The sequence below is a fragment of the Xiphophorus hellerii genome, chromosome 15, assembly GCF_003331165.1.
Source record: "Xiphophorus hellerii strain 12219 chromosome 15, Xiphophorus_hellerii-4.1, whole genome shotgun sequence".
Lineage (NCBI taxonomy): Eukaryota > Metazoa > Chordata > Actinopteri > Cyprinodontiformes > Poeciliidae > Xiphophorus > Xiphophorus hellerii.
In genome coordinates, this window is record NC_045686.1 from 23,508,904 (window position 1) to 23,529,231 (window position 20,328).

Here is a 20,328-nt window from a genome sequence, read left to right on the forward strand (position 1 = left end):
ATTAAAAGCAGTAATCCACTTATTTGTAATGAGAGCAGAGGTAATATCACAGGACATATGTGTGGGTGCGCATGTGTGTGTGTGTGTGGGTCAGAGAGCAATGACACCGTAAACTAAGGAACTTATGATGATAAATCAAATGCTATATAATCTGTTTATAGTTCTGCTGTTGCAGCTGGGGTTATTAAAATGGCAATCTGTGTGTGTGTATTCCATAATATACAGAATATACGTAGATCCTTATCATTTTAGATGTCCAGAACTCTGCCAGAATTTCTAAGTTAAGCAAAGTTTACCATCACTGACTGATCATCAATTACAGCTGATTTCTGATTTTCTCATTAAGGTGTCAAACAGAATTTCACATTTCTTCTCTTTGGACTTGCCTCAGTTTATCATATTGTCATATCGTCTGCTCCAGTTTGAAACTTCTCACTCCACTACATACAAAACCTGCTTTGGCAACTTCTTCTGTCAATTATTTCTGATAATCTGAATGTTGCCTCTTCTCTCCCTATCTAAAGGTGGTGATAAACTGTGCCATTCCCAAGGGGCTGAAATACAACCAGGCCACGCAGACCTTTCACCAGTGGCGGGACGCTCGACAGGTCTACGGCCTCAACTTCGGTAGTAAGGAAGATGCCAATGTGTTTGCCAGTGCCATGATGCACGCACTGGAGGTGCTCAACTCCCAGGACACAGGTGAGCCTCAGAGCTTTCTTCTAGTGGACACGTATCTTGGCCTGTCTCTTGGCAAACTTTTCTTCAATCTTACTGATGGCATAATGTAGTTGCTGTTCGGCAGCACTGCAAAGTCACAAAATCTTAAAAGTATTTAGGGTTTACTTTCTAGTGCAAATATCTTGGCATACTTGAAATAAGACAACAGAAACTTACAAGTAACTTTTCAGCAAAACATAGGAGCTTGTTTTAAGTTAATTCCTTAATACCAATACTTATAAGTGAAATAATCTGCCAGTGGAACTGGTACTTAGTGGTTTAAATGAATTATTTACTTAAAACAAGCTCCTATATCTTGCTGAAAAGTTACCTTTATGTTCTTTTTGTCTTGTTTTAAGTGTACTAAGATATTTACTCTATAAACATGACAAAAAATACTTTCTAAGATTTATTTTTTTTGCAGTGAGGTTTTGCTGAAACATATTCAGGTTGTAGTTGTTGTCATTTGGTTAGGATGGATGGGAAGGACAGTGGATGTCTCTGGCAGATGATGTTGAAGGGTAAAGAGAACAGCCATGGAAATGGCTAAAAAGGATGTGGAGAACTGGAATGATGTGAGAAGAGTTGGATGAAGGCAGATGGTCTGATGTGATTTGTGTATTGTGGTGTGTAGTTGGTGCAGTCAGAGTTGTGTTTGTGTAGTTTTCATTTATGCACATTTGTGCAGCTGTGTGCTACACCTAAGATGTCCCCTTAAGGCCGGTAACATTTATCCCTTCCTCTTTTTAAAACATGTCTTGCAAATGAACTTGAAACTACGGAAGAGGATTTGGGCCACTGACAAATCAAAAGAATTCTGACTCAACAGCAGCTCAGGGAGGAGGTGGAGGATATCGATTTTTTTTCTTTTTCACAGATCCGACTCATAACATACAGTTACAATATAGTGACAGTTTTAACGAATACCTATAAAAACATATTCTTTATAAAAATGGCGTAATACTGCTTTATGTAGCTTCTGAAATCTCTTCTTCCTCTGACTACATTTTAAACACCCTACTGATGCTGAGAACAACTAACTTTGAGTCTTTTCTCGGTTACAATGTAAACACAGCACAATGCTGTCAGAGCAAGCTGGTAGTGTTTCTGAATGACGCATTCACTGCTCAAAAAAAGCTGGAACCTTTTGGTTTCTGCCCCACTGGTCCTGAGTCAGGACTGTTGAAGCCCATAATCGTCTAACTCTGATCAGTTGGTGATTTCTCCTGACAATAAGAACTAAAAAATATTCAAAATACAAAGGGATTTGTATTTATATTCAAAATACAAATGTGTTGAGATTCCTGCTCTTTAGTTAACTGCTCACAGATTATTTACACAGTGAGAATTAATCTTTATCCACCACCTTTTAAGCTTTAGTTACATAACTCATGATTTTCTCCTCCTTTCCTGCTGGTAATCAAGGGAGCAGAGGTTTTCTTTAATGTTCTCCCAGCATCCAGATGCAGCTCTGCAGGCTCTGCTTTAGGCCCTCCACCTTTACCCCACTCACCCTCCACCGTACCGTTCCCTCCTCTCCCCCTAAACCATGCCTCTCATCACATTTAATCCCATCCACTAATTAACCTGATAGTGATGCGTCTCATTATTCTAATGGCGTAGAGGTTTGTTTGTGAGCCGTGACAAAATCTAGCATGACAGAAAGTATAGTAAATGATGCAGACACATTTTCCTGCTGTTTGTGTGGTCAAACACGTTACATAATCAGAAACACAGCGACTTGGGATTAAATTAATGCAAGACACAGTAACCAGGGCAGATTAACGGAGTCTAAATGAAAATGAGAAAATCTATCAAACATGTCTGTTTTTTTTTTAAGAATCCCAAAGCTCTAGTTTGGTCAGACTTCAGCCAATCAGCAACATATTGAATTGTTTCCTTTTTTTCCCCCGTACCCACACACTAAATCAGACGTTAGTTTAATTCTTTTTACCATTCCACATCTTTCAGACTTCCTCTTCTCTGTTTGAAAACTGATTCTGCCTAACGAACAGCACAGCTGAAGACTTCAGCCTCAGACTCTTCATCACACTTCTCTTATTTTCTCTTAATTTTCTTCCTACTTGATTCTCCTCTCCTTTCTGGTTCTGCAGGATTTCCATTTTCTGCCCTGTTTGCCTTCTCCTTCACATTTTCAGTCATTTTGTAATTCTTCCTCCTTCATCTTGCCTGTTTGCTCTCTCAGCAGGGCAGCGATCTGCATATGGAGGCCAGCGGAGAGTGTCAGGGTCTCCCCTTTCACCCCGCTGTTTTGCTTCTGTATTTCTGTCCTGACAGCTGCTCTCTGTGGCGCCTGTTGCACTCGTCATTGGACTTGACAGTTCCCCTCCGGTTCACCCTCCATCTATCATTTCTGAAACCCTTCCAGGTTCCAATCGTTCGTTTCAAACAGCTTGTAATCTTTCCTGCTGTACTCGTCAATCGTACTGATGTGTTGACTTTAAGCAACTCAGTACGACAAATACTACATTGAATTTGTACTTTGTTACATAAAGAATGTCACGCAGGAAATGGTCCATCTGTGTGCTTTGCTTTGTGGCTCTCTCTGCAACATCTTAACACAAAGCTGTGATTTACGGTGTAGCTCTGTAAACTGCTTTTATATAAAGGGCTTCGCGGTCCTGTCAACATCAGCAGCATTAGCCAGCCAGTGTTTACCCGTTCCTGGTCTTAGTCAATAATCCTTGTAGAGATAAATCATGGTGTGTCTTCAGCTGGTGCAAATAGATTCTTGGAACCAAACAAGCTGGATGATGATTACAGCAATCTTTATGCCACTAACTTTTACAATTCTACTTGAATTTGGTTTATAGTGCTGTGGAAAAAGTGTTTTTTCCCTTTTCTTCATTGCCATTTTACAACAAGCTTAAATGTGTGTTGTTAGGATACTATAAGATCTAACAACACAAAGTTATGTACAAGATGTCCATTCATCCTTTAAGATATCTTAAAGTCATATATCTAAAATTAAGACTTAAAATGTCTTGAATTAATTTAAAAAAAAAAAGAAAGTTAACCTTAAATATGTTGATGACACTCACTGAGAGCGTCTGTAATCAGAACTGTGACTATAATAATAATAATAATAATAATGGAGGAAGTGGGTTGCGGTCTAAGAGAGAAATTCAAATGATTGACTTTTTTATTTATAAAAAAGTCAAAAGTTGTATTTTGGCCTGGCAGGATATTTTATTCTCGTATATTCTCATATGTATTTTTATTCAGTCGGGTAGAAGCTTGAGTCGTGCACAGACATCTTCATTGCATTCTGTGACTTGAGGCGATTGAGGTAGCTAGCTGCTATGCGTCTGTAGTAGCTATCTAGCTTTTTTGCATCTATTATGGATATGTTCCACTGGTTGGCAGCACAAAGTTCATTTTCTCTACATCTCTTGCCAACCCATTCGATGTTGGATGTATTCTGTAAAAAAAAAAGCTTGTAAGTATGATGGGAGTCAAGGCTGTGTAGAGAACCAATGCAGTGTGACGAGCACAAAGCTGCTGCTAAAAGCTACAAACATTCAGTCATCCATCTATCTTGTTCCTTCACAAACAAACTTGAGAAATGTCACAGTTTTTGCCATGCTTCATTGTAATGCAGCATGATTCCCCAACCATCCCCTATATTTAAAGGTTTTTCTGTCTTAAATTTAATTGAATGTCTGCAAAAACCCTGGTGAAATTCTGAAGCACTTTTTGTGCCACTGATTGTACTGTCACAATATACAAAACCTTGTGGGGTATGGATACTTTTGAAGAAATATGTAATCTTTGTTTGTAACATGTTGCTTACATGTTGTCTTGTTGTTGTGAACCTAGTATCTTGCATCCTGTCATTTACCAGCGTGGATTTATCATTACAAGCCAACTGAACATGCACACCGCTGTTAGATTAGTTACGTTTACTGCTTTGTACTTTTGGTGGTGTTTCTGGAAACAATCCTACAATTTAATATTACATCTCAAAGGTATTCACTTTTGGTCTAATATGGTTCAAGTTTGCGTCTCCTGCTCCGTTTGCTTGTCCAAATATGGTCTCTTTCAGCTCCATGATGGTTATTGGCTGGTTGCCTAACCCGAGGCTTTAAAATTGTAGCTCAGACCCATTGCTGACGTCACAGTGAATTCATCTATTCATTTTAAACAGGCTGTGGTTGTAATGCAAGAATGGCCCATCAGTCATTTTGTGGTCATCGATCTAAGAAGCAGACCTTCAGTCCAATTGACTGTGGACAAGAGAACATTCCACCATATGAACTCTAGTAAAGATTCCTGCCTTAAAGCATCTTTAAACTGACAACTCGTGGAGTGGATCACAGGAACCTGAACACATGTTCAAATCCTGTAATAATGTTTGCCCTTTACAGAATCCCTCCTTTCTTGCAAATAAAGTGTCCGTCGAATAAAAGGAACCACATGGTAGGCCATCTGGCAGGTAAAACTGATTTCTTACCCTCATAAATATTTCTGCAGGTCAGAAATTGTTACTCCCAGAGCTGCTTTGATGTCCATTTTTGAAGCTCAGATTGACATGGTTAGCCAAGAAATCTCATCTTTATTATTCGAACTGTTAAAAAAAAACCCTCCAAACCTTCCAGTTGCTTGCAATTGGTCCTTGTTGAATAGCGTGAGGTACCCACATAGCCAGGTGAATGAATTTTATAATCGGCATGTGCTCATGGAAGGCATGAAGGAATGTGTGAGTAGCAAAACACAGAATAGTTTCCATCTGAGAGAGGAAACTGGATACAGCTCTGTTCTTCAGACTCGGGGTGTTGTGGTTTCAAACCTTCGAGGACAATGATCACTTTGTTTATCCATCTTACAATTTTTTCCTAAAAAGGCCAGAGTTGAGAGGATGGATGGATGGGTCACAGGTTGCCGGTGGGGCCTTTGTCTCTGTTGCGGTCTGGCTGGATAGTAACTGGCACAGTAGGAGGGCGACAATAAAAAAAATGTTGGACAGCAGATGGAAAGTATTCAAACTGATTCCTCTCTCTAAGATGGATTTAAGTCTTGGAAAGATGCACAGACAGATTGATGAGAGAGACTTTCTCAGCAGACGTCTAGGCAGAGCCTCTGAATAACGGATCAGAACCGACCCCCCTGACCTGACCTCTGTTGAAATGGTTAGAGGAGGAATGTAAGCAGCAGCGTGACTGTCTCCTCTAACCCCCGCAGACAAATCCTCATACTTGCTGTTCTGTCTTTCTAAGTGCCAGCAAGAAATGAACAGTCTATAGCATAGCAAACTTGGTAACACTTTATTTGAAGGGGTGTTCATACGACTGACATGACATTGTCATAAACATGACATAACACCTGTCATGAACATGAAGGAGTCTTTATGAATGCCTATGACTGTTGTCATGAAGTGTCATTCGGTAAGTAATGACACTTTTAATGCAAAGTTCTTCTAAAAGTTGCCATGAAAGTCCATTAGTAGTACCAACTTTGTATTATTTTGTAAATAATGACACTTTAACAGTAAAAGTGTCATTATTTACCAAATGACACTTCATGACAACAGTCATAGGCATTCATAAAGACTCCTTCATGTTTATGACAGTGTCATGTCAGTCTTATGCACACCCCTTCAAATAAAGTGTTTCTGCAAATTCTTGGCTAGATTGACTACATTTATCTATCCCTGATTATTGAATAGATCCAAATGCGCTCCTGATCCATTGTGTGGATTCCACTTGATCTCTATATGTCTACTGTTTGGGACTCTGATGTCGATGTGTTGGTTCAAAACCCTAAGGATAACACTTGCTTACTCATCAGGTTAATCCGATTCTCCATTGTCAGGTCTCACTCTAGCCGGTTAATGTCTGGTTCATTTCTAGCCAAGTTGGGTTTGTCTCCATTGGCAGTGTGTTCCTCTCTATGTGTGTGAACATGGTGGGAACATGGATGGACCATGAGCGTTCAGGAGATTCATTTAGTCAAGTCTTTGAAATCTCTCGACATATTTTATTCGTTGCGGGTTTCTCTATCTAGGTTTGGACCTCAAACTTTGACTATAGAGAATTATTGATTTGCAGTTTGACATCTTGCCAAATACTACTGTCTCACCTTGGAATCAATAATTATGGACGGTTCTGCAACACTTGTATCATGATACGTTTTTCAGCCACATCTCCTGACCCGAGGCCGAGGTGAAAACTGCCCTGTTCTGGTCTCCAGTTTTGGTTTGTTTTTGGTTGTGGTTAATAATAAACACCAATAGTTCAGATAAGGGGAAAGAGCTGGACGTTAATTTTAATTATTTATCTTGCCAGTTTAACACTTAAGCAGAAGTACCGATTAGCCACGTCTAATTCTGTGGTCTATTTTTCTAGTCCACCTCTTTCAGACTTGGCAAAAGCTTGTCTCCATAGAGACATGTGAAAAGTTGCTAACTGAGGCGCGTCATTTATTTTCAGTCGTCACTGTTGCTGCCAGCAGAACCCCATGTGGCTCTGTGTCTTATGAAACCTGTGAAGTGGAGGGAGGGGAGAGTTCGGGGAACCTGAGAGAGCTGGAGTCTCACAGAAACGGAGAGAGGCACACAGAAGGACACTTCTTCCCCTGTCCCATAGAAACAGCATGACCCCGCTGGCCAGGGGACATGAGGCTGCAACTACACTGTAAACACTTAGTGGTATAACACCCCACATTAGTCTGGTATGTGCTCGTGCTTTTGTCATGACAGCTTGTGGCCACACTTTCATTACATGACCCTCCGGGCCCCCTGGACTTCAGTCTGTCCGCCTGCCCCAAATTTGTATTACTTCATGATCTCATTCTCTCTGGCTTCAAAACATTGGTTGGTGAAGTGAGACGCTGCACAGCTGGATCACAGCAGAGGCAGACTTTGCCGTTGGAGGAGAAGAAGTGAATGCACTAGTGGCAAGAAGGAAAGGGGAGTTGTTGAGGGTTAAGTATCTGAAAGAAAAGTCAGAGGCCGGATAACCTGAAGAGAAGTTGGATGGTTATCAGTTTATGAAAATATTTCTTCTTCTTTGTTGCTGTTAGTTTGATAAAAAAAAAAGAACTATCCCTGACGCTTCATCACATCAGTATTGACCGAAATGCCTGCAGTAGCGAGAGTTCAGTGTTTCACCCGGGATCAACAGAAAATCAGTCGTGCTCAGATCATCTTAAGGAGTGAGTATTTACCCTATCAAGGCCCTGTGGGGTTAGTTGGTTTAGTCCAAGGTATGCTTTTGTGATCAATGAATCCCTTCATCTGTATTTTCTAATGAAATCATACATAATAATGTATTAATGATTGGATTGTGCAAACTTTTTTTGTTAGAAAGTGCCAGAGATGATATGTTGAGAAGCAACCCTATGTAAATTGAATTGAATTAATGAGGTACTCAGAAATTAGAACTGTTATTGGAAATTGACTGTTCAATGAACTGTAACCTTATAATGTAACAAAATGAAAGACTAAATGTGTTCAAACTTTAAACATTTTGTACCGTCATTCAGCTAAAAGGTAAACTTTGGTGATGTCTTCCTGCTACCGGTTAAAGAGTTGGAGGAGTTGCATCCTAGTCATCATGTAGCAACAGCACCACAGATGCCGGTGTCTCTACAGACGCGAACACTGACTCAAGTTTAGCTGTAAAGACTTCATGAGAAATGCTGAGGCAAGGGAAAGAACTGCAAACTAAAACTTATTTAGCTGTTGCAAAAATTACAACGTAGTAAACAAAACACTTAAGTTAATCAGCTGCGACCAAGCTGTAAGTTTTAGTCATTATCTTTTGGCTGGGAATTAAAGAGCATCCACAGACACCACAGAGATGGAGTCTCCATTCTTAATTCTGGGGCTAATGGCCTGTTGCACTTGCCAGATCTCCAACATGTAATGTTCTCATACATCAGCTCATCTTTCAGATTTACTGATGACCTCACTGAGGTACAACTAGATGTACGGTATCTCAAATGCAACCTACTATCTTTTTAAGCTTTTAATTCTGTATTTTTACCCATCTGACATCTCTTTTAATGAAACCTTTCCTAGATACAGTCTTTATTATTTAGGTAAGATTTTCCTCTCGCTCTCTTCAACACCTGGGTCAATTTGTTAGCTTTGTTAGCTCTCTGTTTTGATATGACTTGTTGAACATTCCAATATTTAAATACCTTTTAACAAAACTGTCAGAATAAATTGTTAAAGACCTAAAAGGTTTTCTCAACATTGGAGTATGGAGGAAGGAAATATGATGTGTACAATACAGTTTTTCAAGCCATGCACATGGAAACAGGCTATAATTAAGGTAGTTGCACATAACACAACTGCGCCCCTCATTGGGCGTGCAAAGTAACACACTTCAGGTCAGCAGCAGGTATCAGTAGCTGAGTTTATCAAGTTTATCAAGCTCTCCAGACACTGATCAGGACCTTTCTATTAGAAATGCAAGAGAACTGCTGCCTCTGCTGCTGTGTCTGAACCCATTCGAAAAGAAAATAAATATGCTGAAATGCAACATTTCTACCTACAAAGCTACAAATTATTTAAATGGAAGCAAAATATAAATCTATCCACCTATGCTCTCTCCCAATTCTAAACATATTCTGCTCTGTTGGCAAGTATTGCGATCATTTTCGTTCTGTTCTATTGTGTTATGCACTTTGTGTTACATGCATGTTTTAAATGTGCTATATAAATACATTTAAATATTTGTTTTGAAAATCCCTCTGAAAGTGGAACAGTACAGGTTGAGGAGCTGGAATGTCTGAGTTCCAGGTACTTTTAGCTCCTGGTTATTTACCGGTGGCCCATTCAACTCCCAGATCTGCTGCTGTTTCTCGAAAATTAGTGCTGACCAAATGAGCCTGTTCACAGCTTATTGAGTGTTCACTGCCAGGTTTAAATGATTCTCCACTCATTTGAGCCCAGATGCAGATGAGGCAGATTTTTGCACAGCAGCCCTCTCTCCTCATTTCCTGCCCAGTCCATCTTGGTCTCCTCCATGTTGCCATTACTCAGCCTGTCTCAGTGAGGAATGCACACATTGAGATGTAATGGAAAGCTACGTCTGACTACAGCACTCTTCTTTTTTTTTTTTTGTTGCTGTCTGGGTTTTAACTTGGACTATTTGTAGAACATTTTTCAAAGAGTTTTTTCTCTTTTAATTTGCTGTTTTTATTAGATTAGTAAGTTCATTTCAGGGCATGCAACAGTACATAATTTGTGTTCTATGAATATAACCTTGACTGGTACAAATGTTAACTTCCTATGTGTTGCCAAGGCTAGTAGAGATGAATAATTTTGGATGCAATCAACTAAACAAAGGGAGATAACTTTAATAAAAGCTTCTAAGAAGAAAATGATCTTCTTCTTCCATTTTTTTATGCATCATTTCCTTTAAGATTGCTACTTGTGACTAAACTCAAAGGACAATATCCACCCAATATTGATGCTGCAGCAGCTAAGCCAAAGTAAATTATATAAAGAAATAAATTTTCTTGACAATTGACAAAAGTATAAGATTAGATTGTGTTTTTTTATAATTATTAAGTGGGATTATGTCAGGATCATTATTCATATCAGGAGCAGAGCTGAGACCCATGTGAGGGAGAGAACTACAGTAGAAAAGGATTTTACTATTTTATTTAAGCAGTCATTTCATTGAAATGATTAAACAGTTGATATTGTAAAACTTTTTAACCTCGTTCTCATCAAATTCATGTACTCCAGTCTTATTGCAACAATATGTGTAGTTTAGCTAATTTAATCTTCTAGGTTTGATAACTCATCAACATTTATGTCATCTTGAAATTGTTTAGCATTTATCAACTTTTTTTTCCTCAATGTGATAGAGTCCCACCTGTTGTGGAATTTTGGGAATAAAAAGTATGTGTATTTTTTTACGTTGCCATAGTAATGAGGTATGAAGCATCTGTTGATACATGTGTTCATGTTGTCCAGTTCTTCATTGTGTCATGTACGTTCTGAGGTTTGGAGGGTTTCCGTCGTCATCCTCCAACTCTGAGGATGTTTAATATCAGGGAACCATAAAACAGTTAAAACAGTCGGCATTACGCAAGGCACGCTGTAAATTAAAACAGAGCAAAATGCAATGCAGGGGATAAATGCAGACATTTTGTTTGGATAGAACAGAGGGGATATTATTGGTAGTGGGTAAGGTAAGGTGGTAGCTACATTCTTCACACATCCCATTAGGGCTGCACAATATATCAGGAAAATGTCACCATCACAATGTCATTCTGCTCAATATTCGCATCGCAAAGAACTGTTTTGTAGTATAATTGTTGGCTAGTACATTTTACAAGTTCTGAAGTTGTTGTGTTTTTTATGCTAATGCAGTATTTAGCCAGTAGGACAGTTTCTCAGCAGGAAACACTCAGACTAGACACAAAGGACTTTGCCAAAAATGCTAAATGTCACATAGAGTAAGTAGCATAGATCTGAAAGAAAGAAAATAAGGAAACAGGCAAATAGTCATCACAGTATTTACCAATATTATCGCCATTTGCAAGATTTTCTTATATCGTGCCTTACCTTCTACACATTGTTTGAAGACATTTTAGTCAAAATAACTTGAGTTTCCTGATTCGTTTCTGGCAGAAACTATTCTGAACACATTTCATATGATGTCACTCAGTCATATGATGGCCTATATCTGACTCTGGCTTCAGGATCATCCATGCTTTAGCCAAATCCCCCGACATGTTACTGCAAAGGAGTCAAATGATCCATCGTCCTCAGGGTGATGATGGATATATAAAGCTGTGGATCGGGATAGAGGTATAGTTCTACAGCCACCCTGTAGATGTTATGATAGTTTTAAACCCTAAATTAATGTTGGTGAAAGATTCACAAAAAATAGACGGCTGAGTTCAAGCTGAACCCTCAGCCATTTTTGTTTACCATGACTTTATATAAGGAGCATCGGGTAGTTATGGACATTCATTTTATTGACTTTTTGATCATTTTTTTTCTCAACTTTTTGCTCTTAATACAAAATCTGAGGTCCTGAACAAGGTTATCAAGGATAATGGGTGTGGACTAAAATGATTAGTTTTGTTGCCAGACATCCCATTTACCTTGGCCATCTGATATAATGGTTTTTGATGGATGTTCAGGAACCATTTCCCAGTGCTTTATAAAAGTCCAACATCAGCTGAAGAAGCTGTAGAAGCATTAGCCAGGTGCTCGCTGCCAGGAGAGAGCTCTCTGCCAGACATATTCTTTGAAGACTTTGTGGTTAGTAACTTATTAAAATGAACCTCTGTCGATCAGCTGTGACATGTTTCTCGTAGCCATATGTAGCAGACCGTCTAATGTCTGGAAGTATCAAGGTATTTGCTTGATGGGTTAAATTTCTTTAAAAAAAAAATTTGTGGTTGGCACTAACTTAGACTGGGTGTCTAAAGTGTTTATCATCCTGCTTAAAGACAAGAGGTTTCTACCCAGCAACAGTAAGATATTCCTTATAAATCGGATGGTGAGTGGATATTTAAAGTTTCATTTTGCTTCCACAGACACACTCAGAATCATGTGATTTTTAACCTGACAACAGACCTTACAGGATGACATCATGAGCTATATAGCGCTTCATGGGTCTATCTGTAAAGCATGCGTCCCTGGAATCCTGCTACCTCAGCTTATAGCAGCCTGCTGAAATCAACCTCTGTCACCACGTCAGGCTGACAGCTGGAATCTCCTGGAGATGTTTCTAGTGGAGTCTGTCTGCAGTTGCCGTTCAGGTCTGTGTGTCGACTTACTGGCTGCACTCCCTGGTGGAACCATGCATGCTAAAAGTGGAGATTCCTGTGATGCTGTATCTCTGTGGATAAAATGTGCTCTAAAAGTCTAGCTGGACTTCATATATTATTTATATTTACCATGTCTGATGCCTTGATGTGCCTAAAGGTTTGACTGATATGGCCATGGAGGAAGGAACAGAATAAATGCTAATTTAATGGTAAAATAAGAAATGCACCTCACTTCTAAGATTCTTTGAATGAGAGTCTTGACTAAACAAACCAATATTTCACCAAATCTTAAAATCTTTTAGATACAGTAAGGTACAGAAGCATTCATACAGCTGGAATGTGTTTTTTTTATTATTATTATTATTATTATTTTCACACTTCATCACATCACTACTGTTCGGTTGGGATTCAATGTGACAGACCAACAGAAAGTAGTAGTAGTGCAGAATTGTGAAATTGAAGAAAAATATTTACTTTTTATACTAGAGACGCAACGATCCAATATTAATATCAGTCAGTCCAAATATTGAAAAAAATTCTAGATCGGGTATCAATGACACTGCTCTGAGTGACGTCATGTTTTATTATTCATTTTACATTATACTTAAAATTACTTACTGCCCTTTCCGATCCATTTGAAAGAAGGTTTGACCTACGTAGTCAATCTATTGTTTGTTAGTTTAATTTTCTTTATTTTTTATTTTCCATTAGCTGTCCTACTGCTACTTGCACTGACTGAACTAATTACAGCTGTCTTTACATGTTGACCAAGCTTCTGAAGCTGTTGGTGGGTTTAAGTGTGCAGAGTTATTAAATATCTCTGTAATCCAATACATTTGTAACTTAGTACATATATGAATATGTGTAAAAAAAAAAACAACAAATTTTAAGCACGGACATTTTCTGCATTGAATCGGTCACGGCGATATTAAACCTCAGATTTCTGTATTTGTATCAGAAGTGAAAAAAGTGGATCGGTGCATCCCTATGCTACGCTACTTAAGCTGTACTCATTTTAGGTTTGTTTTGCAAAGAAAAGCATTTTTCAGTTCATAGTTGTCAAAAGGTGAGCTTCACTACACACACATTCAGTATCTTCATGCACAACATAAAAAGGACCCAACAAACATGTGGAAGAACGTTGTCTTGTCACATTTAACATACAGCTAGAGTGTTTTAGATCAAAGCCCATTGATACTTTAGAATGATCAAATTGAAAACATGCTGAGATTGGAAAGTTAATGTTCAGCATGTTCTGCTGACTGAGCTTTGTCTGATCATAGACACCTGAAAACACTTGGATTCCACAGTGAAATTCATTATTGACAAGTTGGAAATATGCAAGACATCTGCTAATCCAAGACTCTTTAACTATTTCCTCAAGTCTAGAGGAAATAAAACCCAAATCACATTTACAATAGACTTGGTTTTTCTGTGTCTAAAATTGTCGTTAGTTGTTAATTAAACGGAACTCCAGCCTAACTTTTGCGTTAAGTAAAAATCCAATCACAGTAAAGATATAATCGAGGATGTGAATGAAGCCGAGGGTAGCAGCATGCTCCTCTCTGTGTGCAGCGTATGAATAATAAATTGGATTCAGGAAGCATAAACAGGCCGAACAAGCTCTGCTGTAAGGCATCCTGCCACTTACTGTAAATGGCTCTTTCTGATGTTATTTTAGTCAATCTAAGCTATTTTTTTTTAAATTCCATCAGTTGGCTTCTCTTCTGTCTTCCCCTCTCATCCTCCTTTTATGTCCGTCTCTTTCACTCTCTCTCTTTCTCTCCTGTTCTGTTTTCTATGTTTATCCCTCCCTCCCACTCTTCATCCCTCCCTCTCCTCTTCCTTTGTTTCCATCAGTCATATTCTCTGGGAGAACTAGCACAGAGCGAGCCACGCCCGGCAGCTCAGCATCATCTCTGAAGGTGTGCCGGCAGAATATCAAAGCATCAGATTTACACAGGATGATGAGATTTTCCAGCTGCTCCAGCAGAATGCTAACCAAGATTTAGTAAAAAGATGTTTTGGGTTGTTTTTTTTTACTTTTGGAACTGTAAACAATCCCTGCTGTTGTTCCCAAGCTGCAACTGAACTGCATTCAGGAAGCTTAAGGAGCCATCTCTGGATAGCCTGAGCCATGGTTCTGTATGTGACGTCCCAGGAACACCCGGGGGCAGCCAGCGGCGGAGCCGTGGTAGCTCTCAGGCCTGGAAATGGGTCCGACGGGGCCTCACTTGGACTGTGGCGCTACGTCTGCTGCCAGAGGAGGCCCTCACTCACACTGGCTCCATGTAGGTCCAAAGGGAAAGGGAACGTTGTTCATCCATGGGAAGTTAAGTTGAGGCTGCAACTCTTATGATTGGCTATGCATTGTTACCATATCGACTCTTTCTCATATGTCTATGAAGAAAAACTTATTGGTATTGTTTTATCAACGAGAACTATGTTTTATAGATCTCTCTGAATATCTGGCAGAGTCTTTTCAGATTTTTATTTTCATTTTCCTGCTTTTGTGCTGGTCTTTTTTGAAAATGGGCCAAGCCTAATTTCAAAGTAAATGCATCTCTTCAGATCTAAGGGAATTTTTGTTTCATCAAAATGGTATAATACAAAAAAATATATCAAAACATTTGGGAGAGGTAGGCCTTGGCAATAGATCAATATCAGTAAAATGTTCAATATTGAATATATCAACAGAAATAAGTCATTTTTTGCAAAAGTTGTTTTATTGGGAGGACTTGGTCAGTTTTTTTTTAGAGATGTGACGATATAGAATATTCCCCGAACTCTGATCCAGAACCACACAGCATTCTGGGGAATGTAGGCAGAAGAAAGATTTGAGCAGCCAGCTAAGCAAGGTTGGCGGCATCAACTAACTCACTCGCTCATTGGTTACATAGCAACAACCTGCAGCAGTTTCAGGTTTCATCTCTGGGCTTCGTAACTGCTTAAAAATAGAAAACCCAGCATGGAGTGAAAATTGTGAATAAAACAGGAAAGGTCACATCATCCGTTTGGCAGTATTTCAGACATTGAAAACAAAAAACTAATTAATAATTATGGATATTGACTGACATGAAAGATTAATCATGATGCGATCTCCAGCCACAACATCCAGCCTTAGAGAGATGCGAACGTTCCAGCTTCTGTATTGATTGCAGTTTTTCCCTCCTTGTTGCTTTGCTCTGTTGGGCTGCTGTCTGGGCTCTGTCATTAGCACACAGGGTTTACAAGGCCAGACAGTAACAGAATTATACACAAAGGCATGGAAGATGGAAACCAGAGATCATGTCTGATATTAGATGCAGATATTGACTGCCTGTGGCCTCGGCTTTATTCCGTTATTTGGGTGCAGCATGTAAAAAGGGAACAATCAGGAGGGTAACAGTGAGATGATTGTTGATGGGTAGTGGAGGAGAACTGAAAGCAAGGTGTGTTACTTACAGAGATTGCAACTTGAGTTTGAAATTCAAATTAAAAAATACGTTAATCCCGAGGGAAATTAAATAATTAAATAAGACTCCAACTCACACTTAAGACTTCAGGATCGACTTTAAATAAAATAAAATGTTTAATAGACAATAAAATGTCTTAAGATTATCTTTAGATAATCGGGGCGTCCCTAAGATTTTCAGAAAGGAAAGATCGGTTAAAAAATCAGCATCAGAATCTTGCCATGTGAACCGAGCATAACATTTGTACTGGTGCGCCTAACAAAAAATGTTACGTACATCAGTTAAACCAGTACATTAAGTGTTGGTTTAAAGCCCTGCTCAGGACTTAGTACCAGTTTTAATGAAGAGTGAAAGGAAGCTGGTATTTGATCTGCAGGCTGCAGTTGCTGCACACACTTTACAATTTATGGCATTTATATTCTCATTGCAATATCAGTGTGTCATACACATCCCCATACTACAGTTTGTAAAACAATGTGTGGGGTGTTATATTCTAGTTGCCAGGTATACACAGATTGCATAAGACTCTATTTCATCTGTTGCCTGAAATTACTCCTCAGATGTTTATAGTAGATTAAAATGGAATTTTTGTGACACTTAGGTCAGCGTGCTACAAGCAGACTCAAAAAAACATTTGCTCAACAATGAAGAACTTCAGTAATTAAACTAAAACTGTTCAAAAAAATCTATATGTTTTGCATTTACAATGAAAAAAACTTTTGAGGGCTGAGCTTTCTGATTTTTTATATTTTTTTTTGCTGCAGATGAATCCTTTGCTACAAATGATCAAACATTCACTGAAGGAATACTTTTATTGCATTTTAAGTTAAAAAATTTTTTTTTAAAGAATTTGTTTATTTGCATATGTTAATGTATTTCCCTTATTGTATAAAAAGGCTTAAGTGGTTAAATGAAATATCTGCAGAACATACCTGTTTTCTTAGCATCAGAATAATTGCTAAGTAGAATAATCATCTGTTGCAGCTTTAATCTCAATCCATATCTAGTTAGGCAGCTTGGAAGAAGACTTGTAATAAAGAACTCTGACTTCTCTAGCTCCTCTTGTAGTTCATCTTTAAATCATTGTTGTCTTTAAGTTGTAGTAAATCACAGTCTCTAACACCAAATATCCCATCCTGAATGTTTGGAACAGCACAGTAAAATATCCCCTTTCTTTGTCTGCTTTTTAGCAGTGGGCGCTAACGCCTGTGACAGTGTTAAGTGGGGGCACTGTGTTGATATGCAGAAGCAGTTGTCGGCCTGGCTGCAGCCCAGATCCTGTCCGTTTAGTCTTTCTGTCTCTTGATTACTACACACAATTGACACTTGGCTCAGCGCGACGGGCTTGCTGCTCGGCTCGGACCAGATGCTGGTTGGAACCCACTGTTGCTCCTGTTGTTGGACCCTCAATCTGTAGTAACGGAGAATAAAACCAACTGTTAGACTGGTGGTGGTGATGTTAGGCGGTTAGCTCTTCTGGTTAGGTTTAAAGAAGGCTTTTAGGTAAAACATCTAACACACTCCCACACACTCATCTGTGATTAAGTCAAGACTTCACACTGCGTACATGTAAAACAGAATAACTCGTTGGTCCATCTGGCTCTGCTCAGGTCTAACTGAAAAGTTAGCTCATGAACTGGTGTTAATGAGACAGTGATATCGAGGGCACTGCTTGTTTTCTTCCGAAAGGTTGCCGATGATGACCGTGTTAGTAATGTGACGCTTTGTTCTGTGTTCATAAATATAAAAACAGTATTTTAGTACATCTGAATGCTTTAAACATCAATATTTATTGCCTTTATTCAAAATCAGATTCTCCTTTTGGTTGATATCAACTGTATTGTGAGCTGTTTGGTCTGCTTAGAAAAAAGTACCCAAAGGTGCTTCTGAATTACATATTCATCTGTCATATTTTCAAAAGGAGAGGCAGGTTATTACTGAAGAATTTGAAAAGTGGATTCTTTCTCCATAAAACATGCAAACAATATGTAAAATTTTTATGTCAAATATTAAAATAAAATTTGTGTCAGGGTCTTTTTTTTTTTTAAAGTTGCAGTTTAACTTTTATAAAAACATGTTTTTTTCCCCTTATTTGTTAAAACTGTTACAATGTTGTGGCAGATGATTTGTGAAAAGATCAATCTCTATCTCCTCCCATCTGAAGAAATGTACCACCTCCGAACAAAAACAACCAATCAGAGCCAGGAGGAGGGTCTTATCACTGTCAATCATCCTCATGTACTCGCTGCACAATGTGCTAATGGTGAAGAAACAACTTACTGTTTTTCCGCCAACATCAGTGGCCATGCTAACTAGCCTCAGCATTCACAACATACTCTGCTAGCTGCAAAGTAGCAGAGAAAAAGGGGGCGTGGAGGAGAGGGTTGAGCAGCATCACATGGGAGGTGATTGACATTACCAAAACCCGCCTCCTGCCTCTGATTGGTTGTTTCTAGTTAGCACTCAGAAGACAGAGGAGCTCTTTTTTGTTTGTTTTTTTCAGATTATCTGTCATAACACAGTGACAGTTTCAACAAATATGTAAAAAAAATTTTTATAAATATAAAAATATAAATATACTGCAGCTCAAAGTTTAGACTCCCTAATGTAGCATGTCGCTTACTATTGATTTCAGTCCAGAAATGAATGTGCTGTTTTTGTGCTTGCTTGTTTTGTTTTTTTTAAGTTGATTTTTAGGAGTCTATGAAACGACTCAGAAAACAACAAAATAAAGGCTCAGAACCAATGTGCCAAGGGGAAGAAGAAGAAAGAGTAAAAAACAGTAAATTTACTTAAGCAAATCCCTTGGCGTGTCAAATATTCTCATGGCATCTCTATGTTTTAATCCAAACTTTAAGGAGAATCTTTTGCTACCGTGTGAGAAGCATCTTTACATTGCTGACAATGCAGCATGAGGTCAATACAAGCACAACACTTTTAAGATTTTTATTTTAAAAATGTAAACTATGTATTATTTTTCTACACTTTTTCACTAGTTTTGATTGGTCTATTACACTAGTCTCAATAAAAAACACACACACAAACGTTTGTGGTTGTTTGGTAATAAAATGGCAGGAAGTTGAAGTGGTGTGAATAATGTTGCAAAGCGCTGCATCCTCCAACAGTCTGCAGCGAAGAATGAATCCATATAAACGGACCTTTACTGGAAAGAGAAAGAAGCTTTCAATCTCTATAAATGTAATTGAGGAGGAGGTAAAAGCTGTAGCATGGCAGACCAAACATGTATGTGGAGCAGAAGGAATCAGATTATATGGCCCACACAGATGTATAGTGGATGTTTAAACCATGAGGGCATTGCAGCAGCCTCAACACTCAGACATTCAGAGTTCAGGACTTCTGATTGGGTTTCTGTTGCTGCTGTTAACCAATCAACAAACTGGACTGTTTGTGTTGGTTTCTCTGACAAATTAACATCTAGATGACCAGAGGACATCCGCAGAATCTGGAAAACGGATATTTTTGATCAACCTTGTTTCCATGGTTACCAGCTACGCATCTATTTTTCCGAAACGCAAAGTTGTTTCCTCGTACTCAGATGTGTTGCTGGAGTCAGCAAGATTTGGATCCATCATGTGTTGACATGTTTGATGGCACATCAACATTTTGATTTGATAATAACTGTGGTCTTTGTGCTCCATCTTCTCCAGGCCCCACGCTGCCCAGACAGGGGCCACAGGTTCAGAATGGCCCCTCACAAGAAGAGCTGGACCTGCAGAGAAGGTAGGAATCTTGACTCAACAGGCCTTCAGCCTCACAGGAAACAAGTCGAACTGTCTACATATGGTCGCGTGGTTTTTGGATGTTTGTTTTCCACAAGACGCACTAAACCGAGCTCCTGAACTGCTCCCACTGCGGCGTACGTCGTGGTGATTTGTCATGTGTGATTTACAACAGCATAATAAATACAGCCATCATGGCAGAGAGGAACGACTATTACAAGTTCACAAGTTCATCAGGGGAGGAAACGATAGACAGGACGGAAAATCTAATTTTATTTTTCACGTTACTGGAACAAAAAATAGAAGGCGTCAGTGGGTCGACTGCATCGGACCAGAACTGAGCAGGAGGAGTTTAATATTTCAGAATATCATCATAGCCTCAAACAATTTCTCTTCAAAATCTGCTTTGATTGAAAAAAAAAAAACACTGTTCAGACTATCTGTGCTACCCAACAATCCATCCAACCTTAGACAGAAGTGGTTCTTCAGCCGTATGGAAATAGATGTTTTTCGCAAAACTGCAATGGAAACACGTTTTTTCACACCACATTAGTCACGTGATCAACAGTTGGATATTAGAACTGGAGAAAATGACAAAGAGGTCAACAAAAGTAGTAGGAAGATGATGTTTTTGTGGGGGGAGGGCTATC

General features: G+C 38.9%; 1 protein-coding gene across 9 annotated transcripts in view; it reads left to right on the plus strand.

The window, feature by feature from the left end:
* The window catches only part of enah (ENAH actin regulator), a 123,054-nt gene that overhangs the window by 63,323 nt on the left and 39,403 nt on the right, over nt 1-20,328 (plus strand). For 7 of the 9 annotated variants that reach the window (XM_032585114.1, XM_032585112.1, XM_032585110.1 and 4 more), the window contains exons 3-4: nt 525-702; nt 19,607-19,679. In XM_032585114.1, the coding sequence (XP_032441005.1) occupies nt 525-702; nt 19,607-19,679 (251 nt within the window). Of the gene's footprint in view, nt 1-524; nt 703-7,521; nt 7,894-14,346; nt 14,775-19,606; nt 19,680-20,328 lie in introns of those variants that run through there. The other 2 variants (XM_032585116.1, XM_032585115.1) reach the window with 2 other exon arrangements.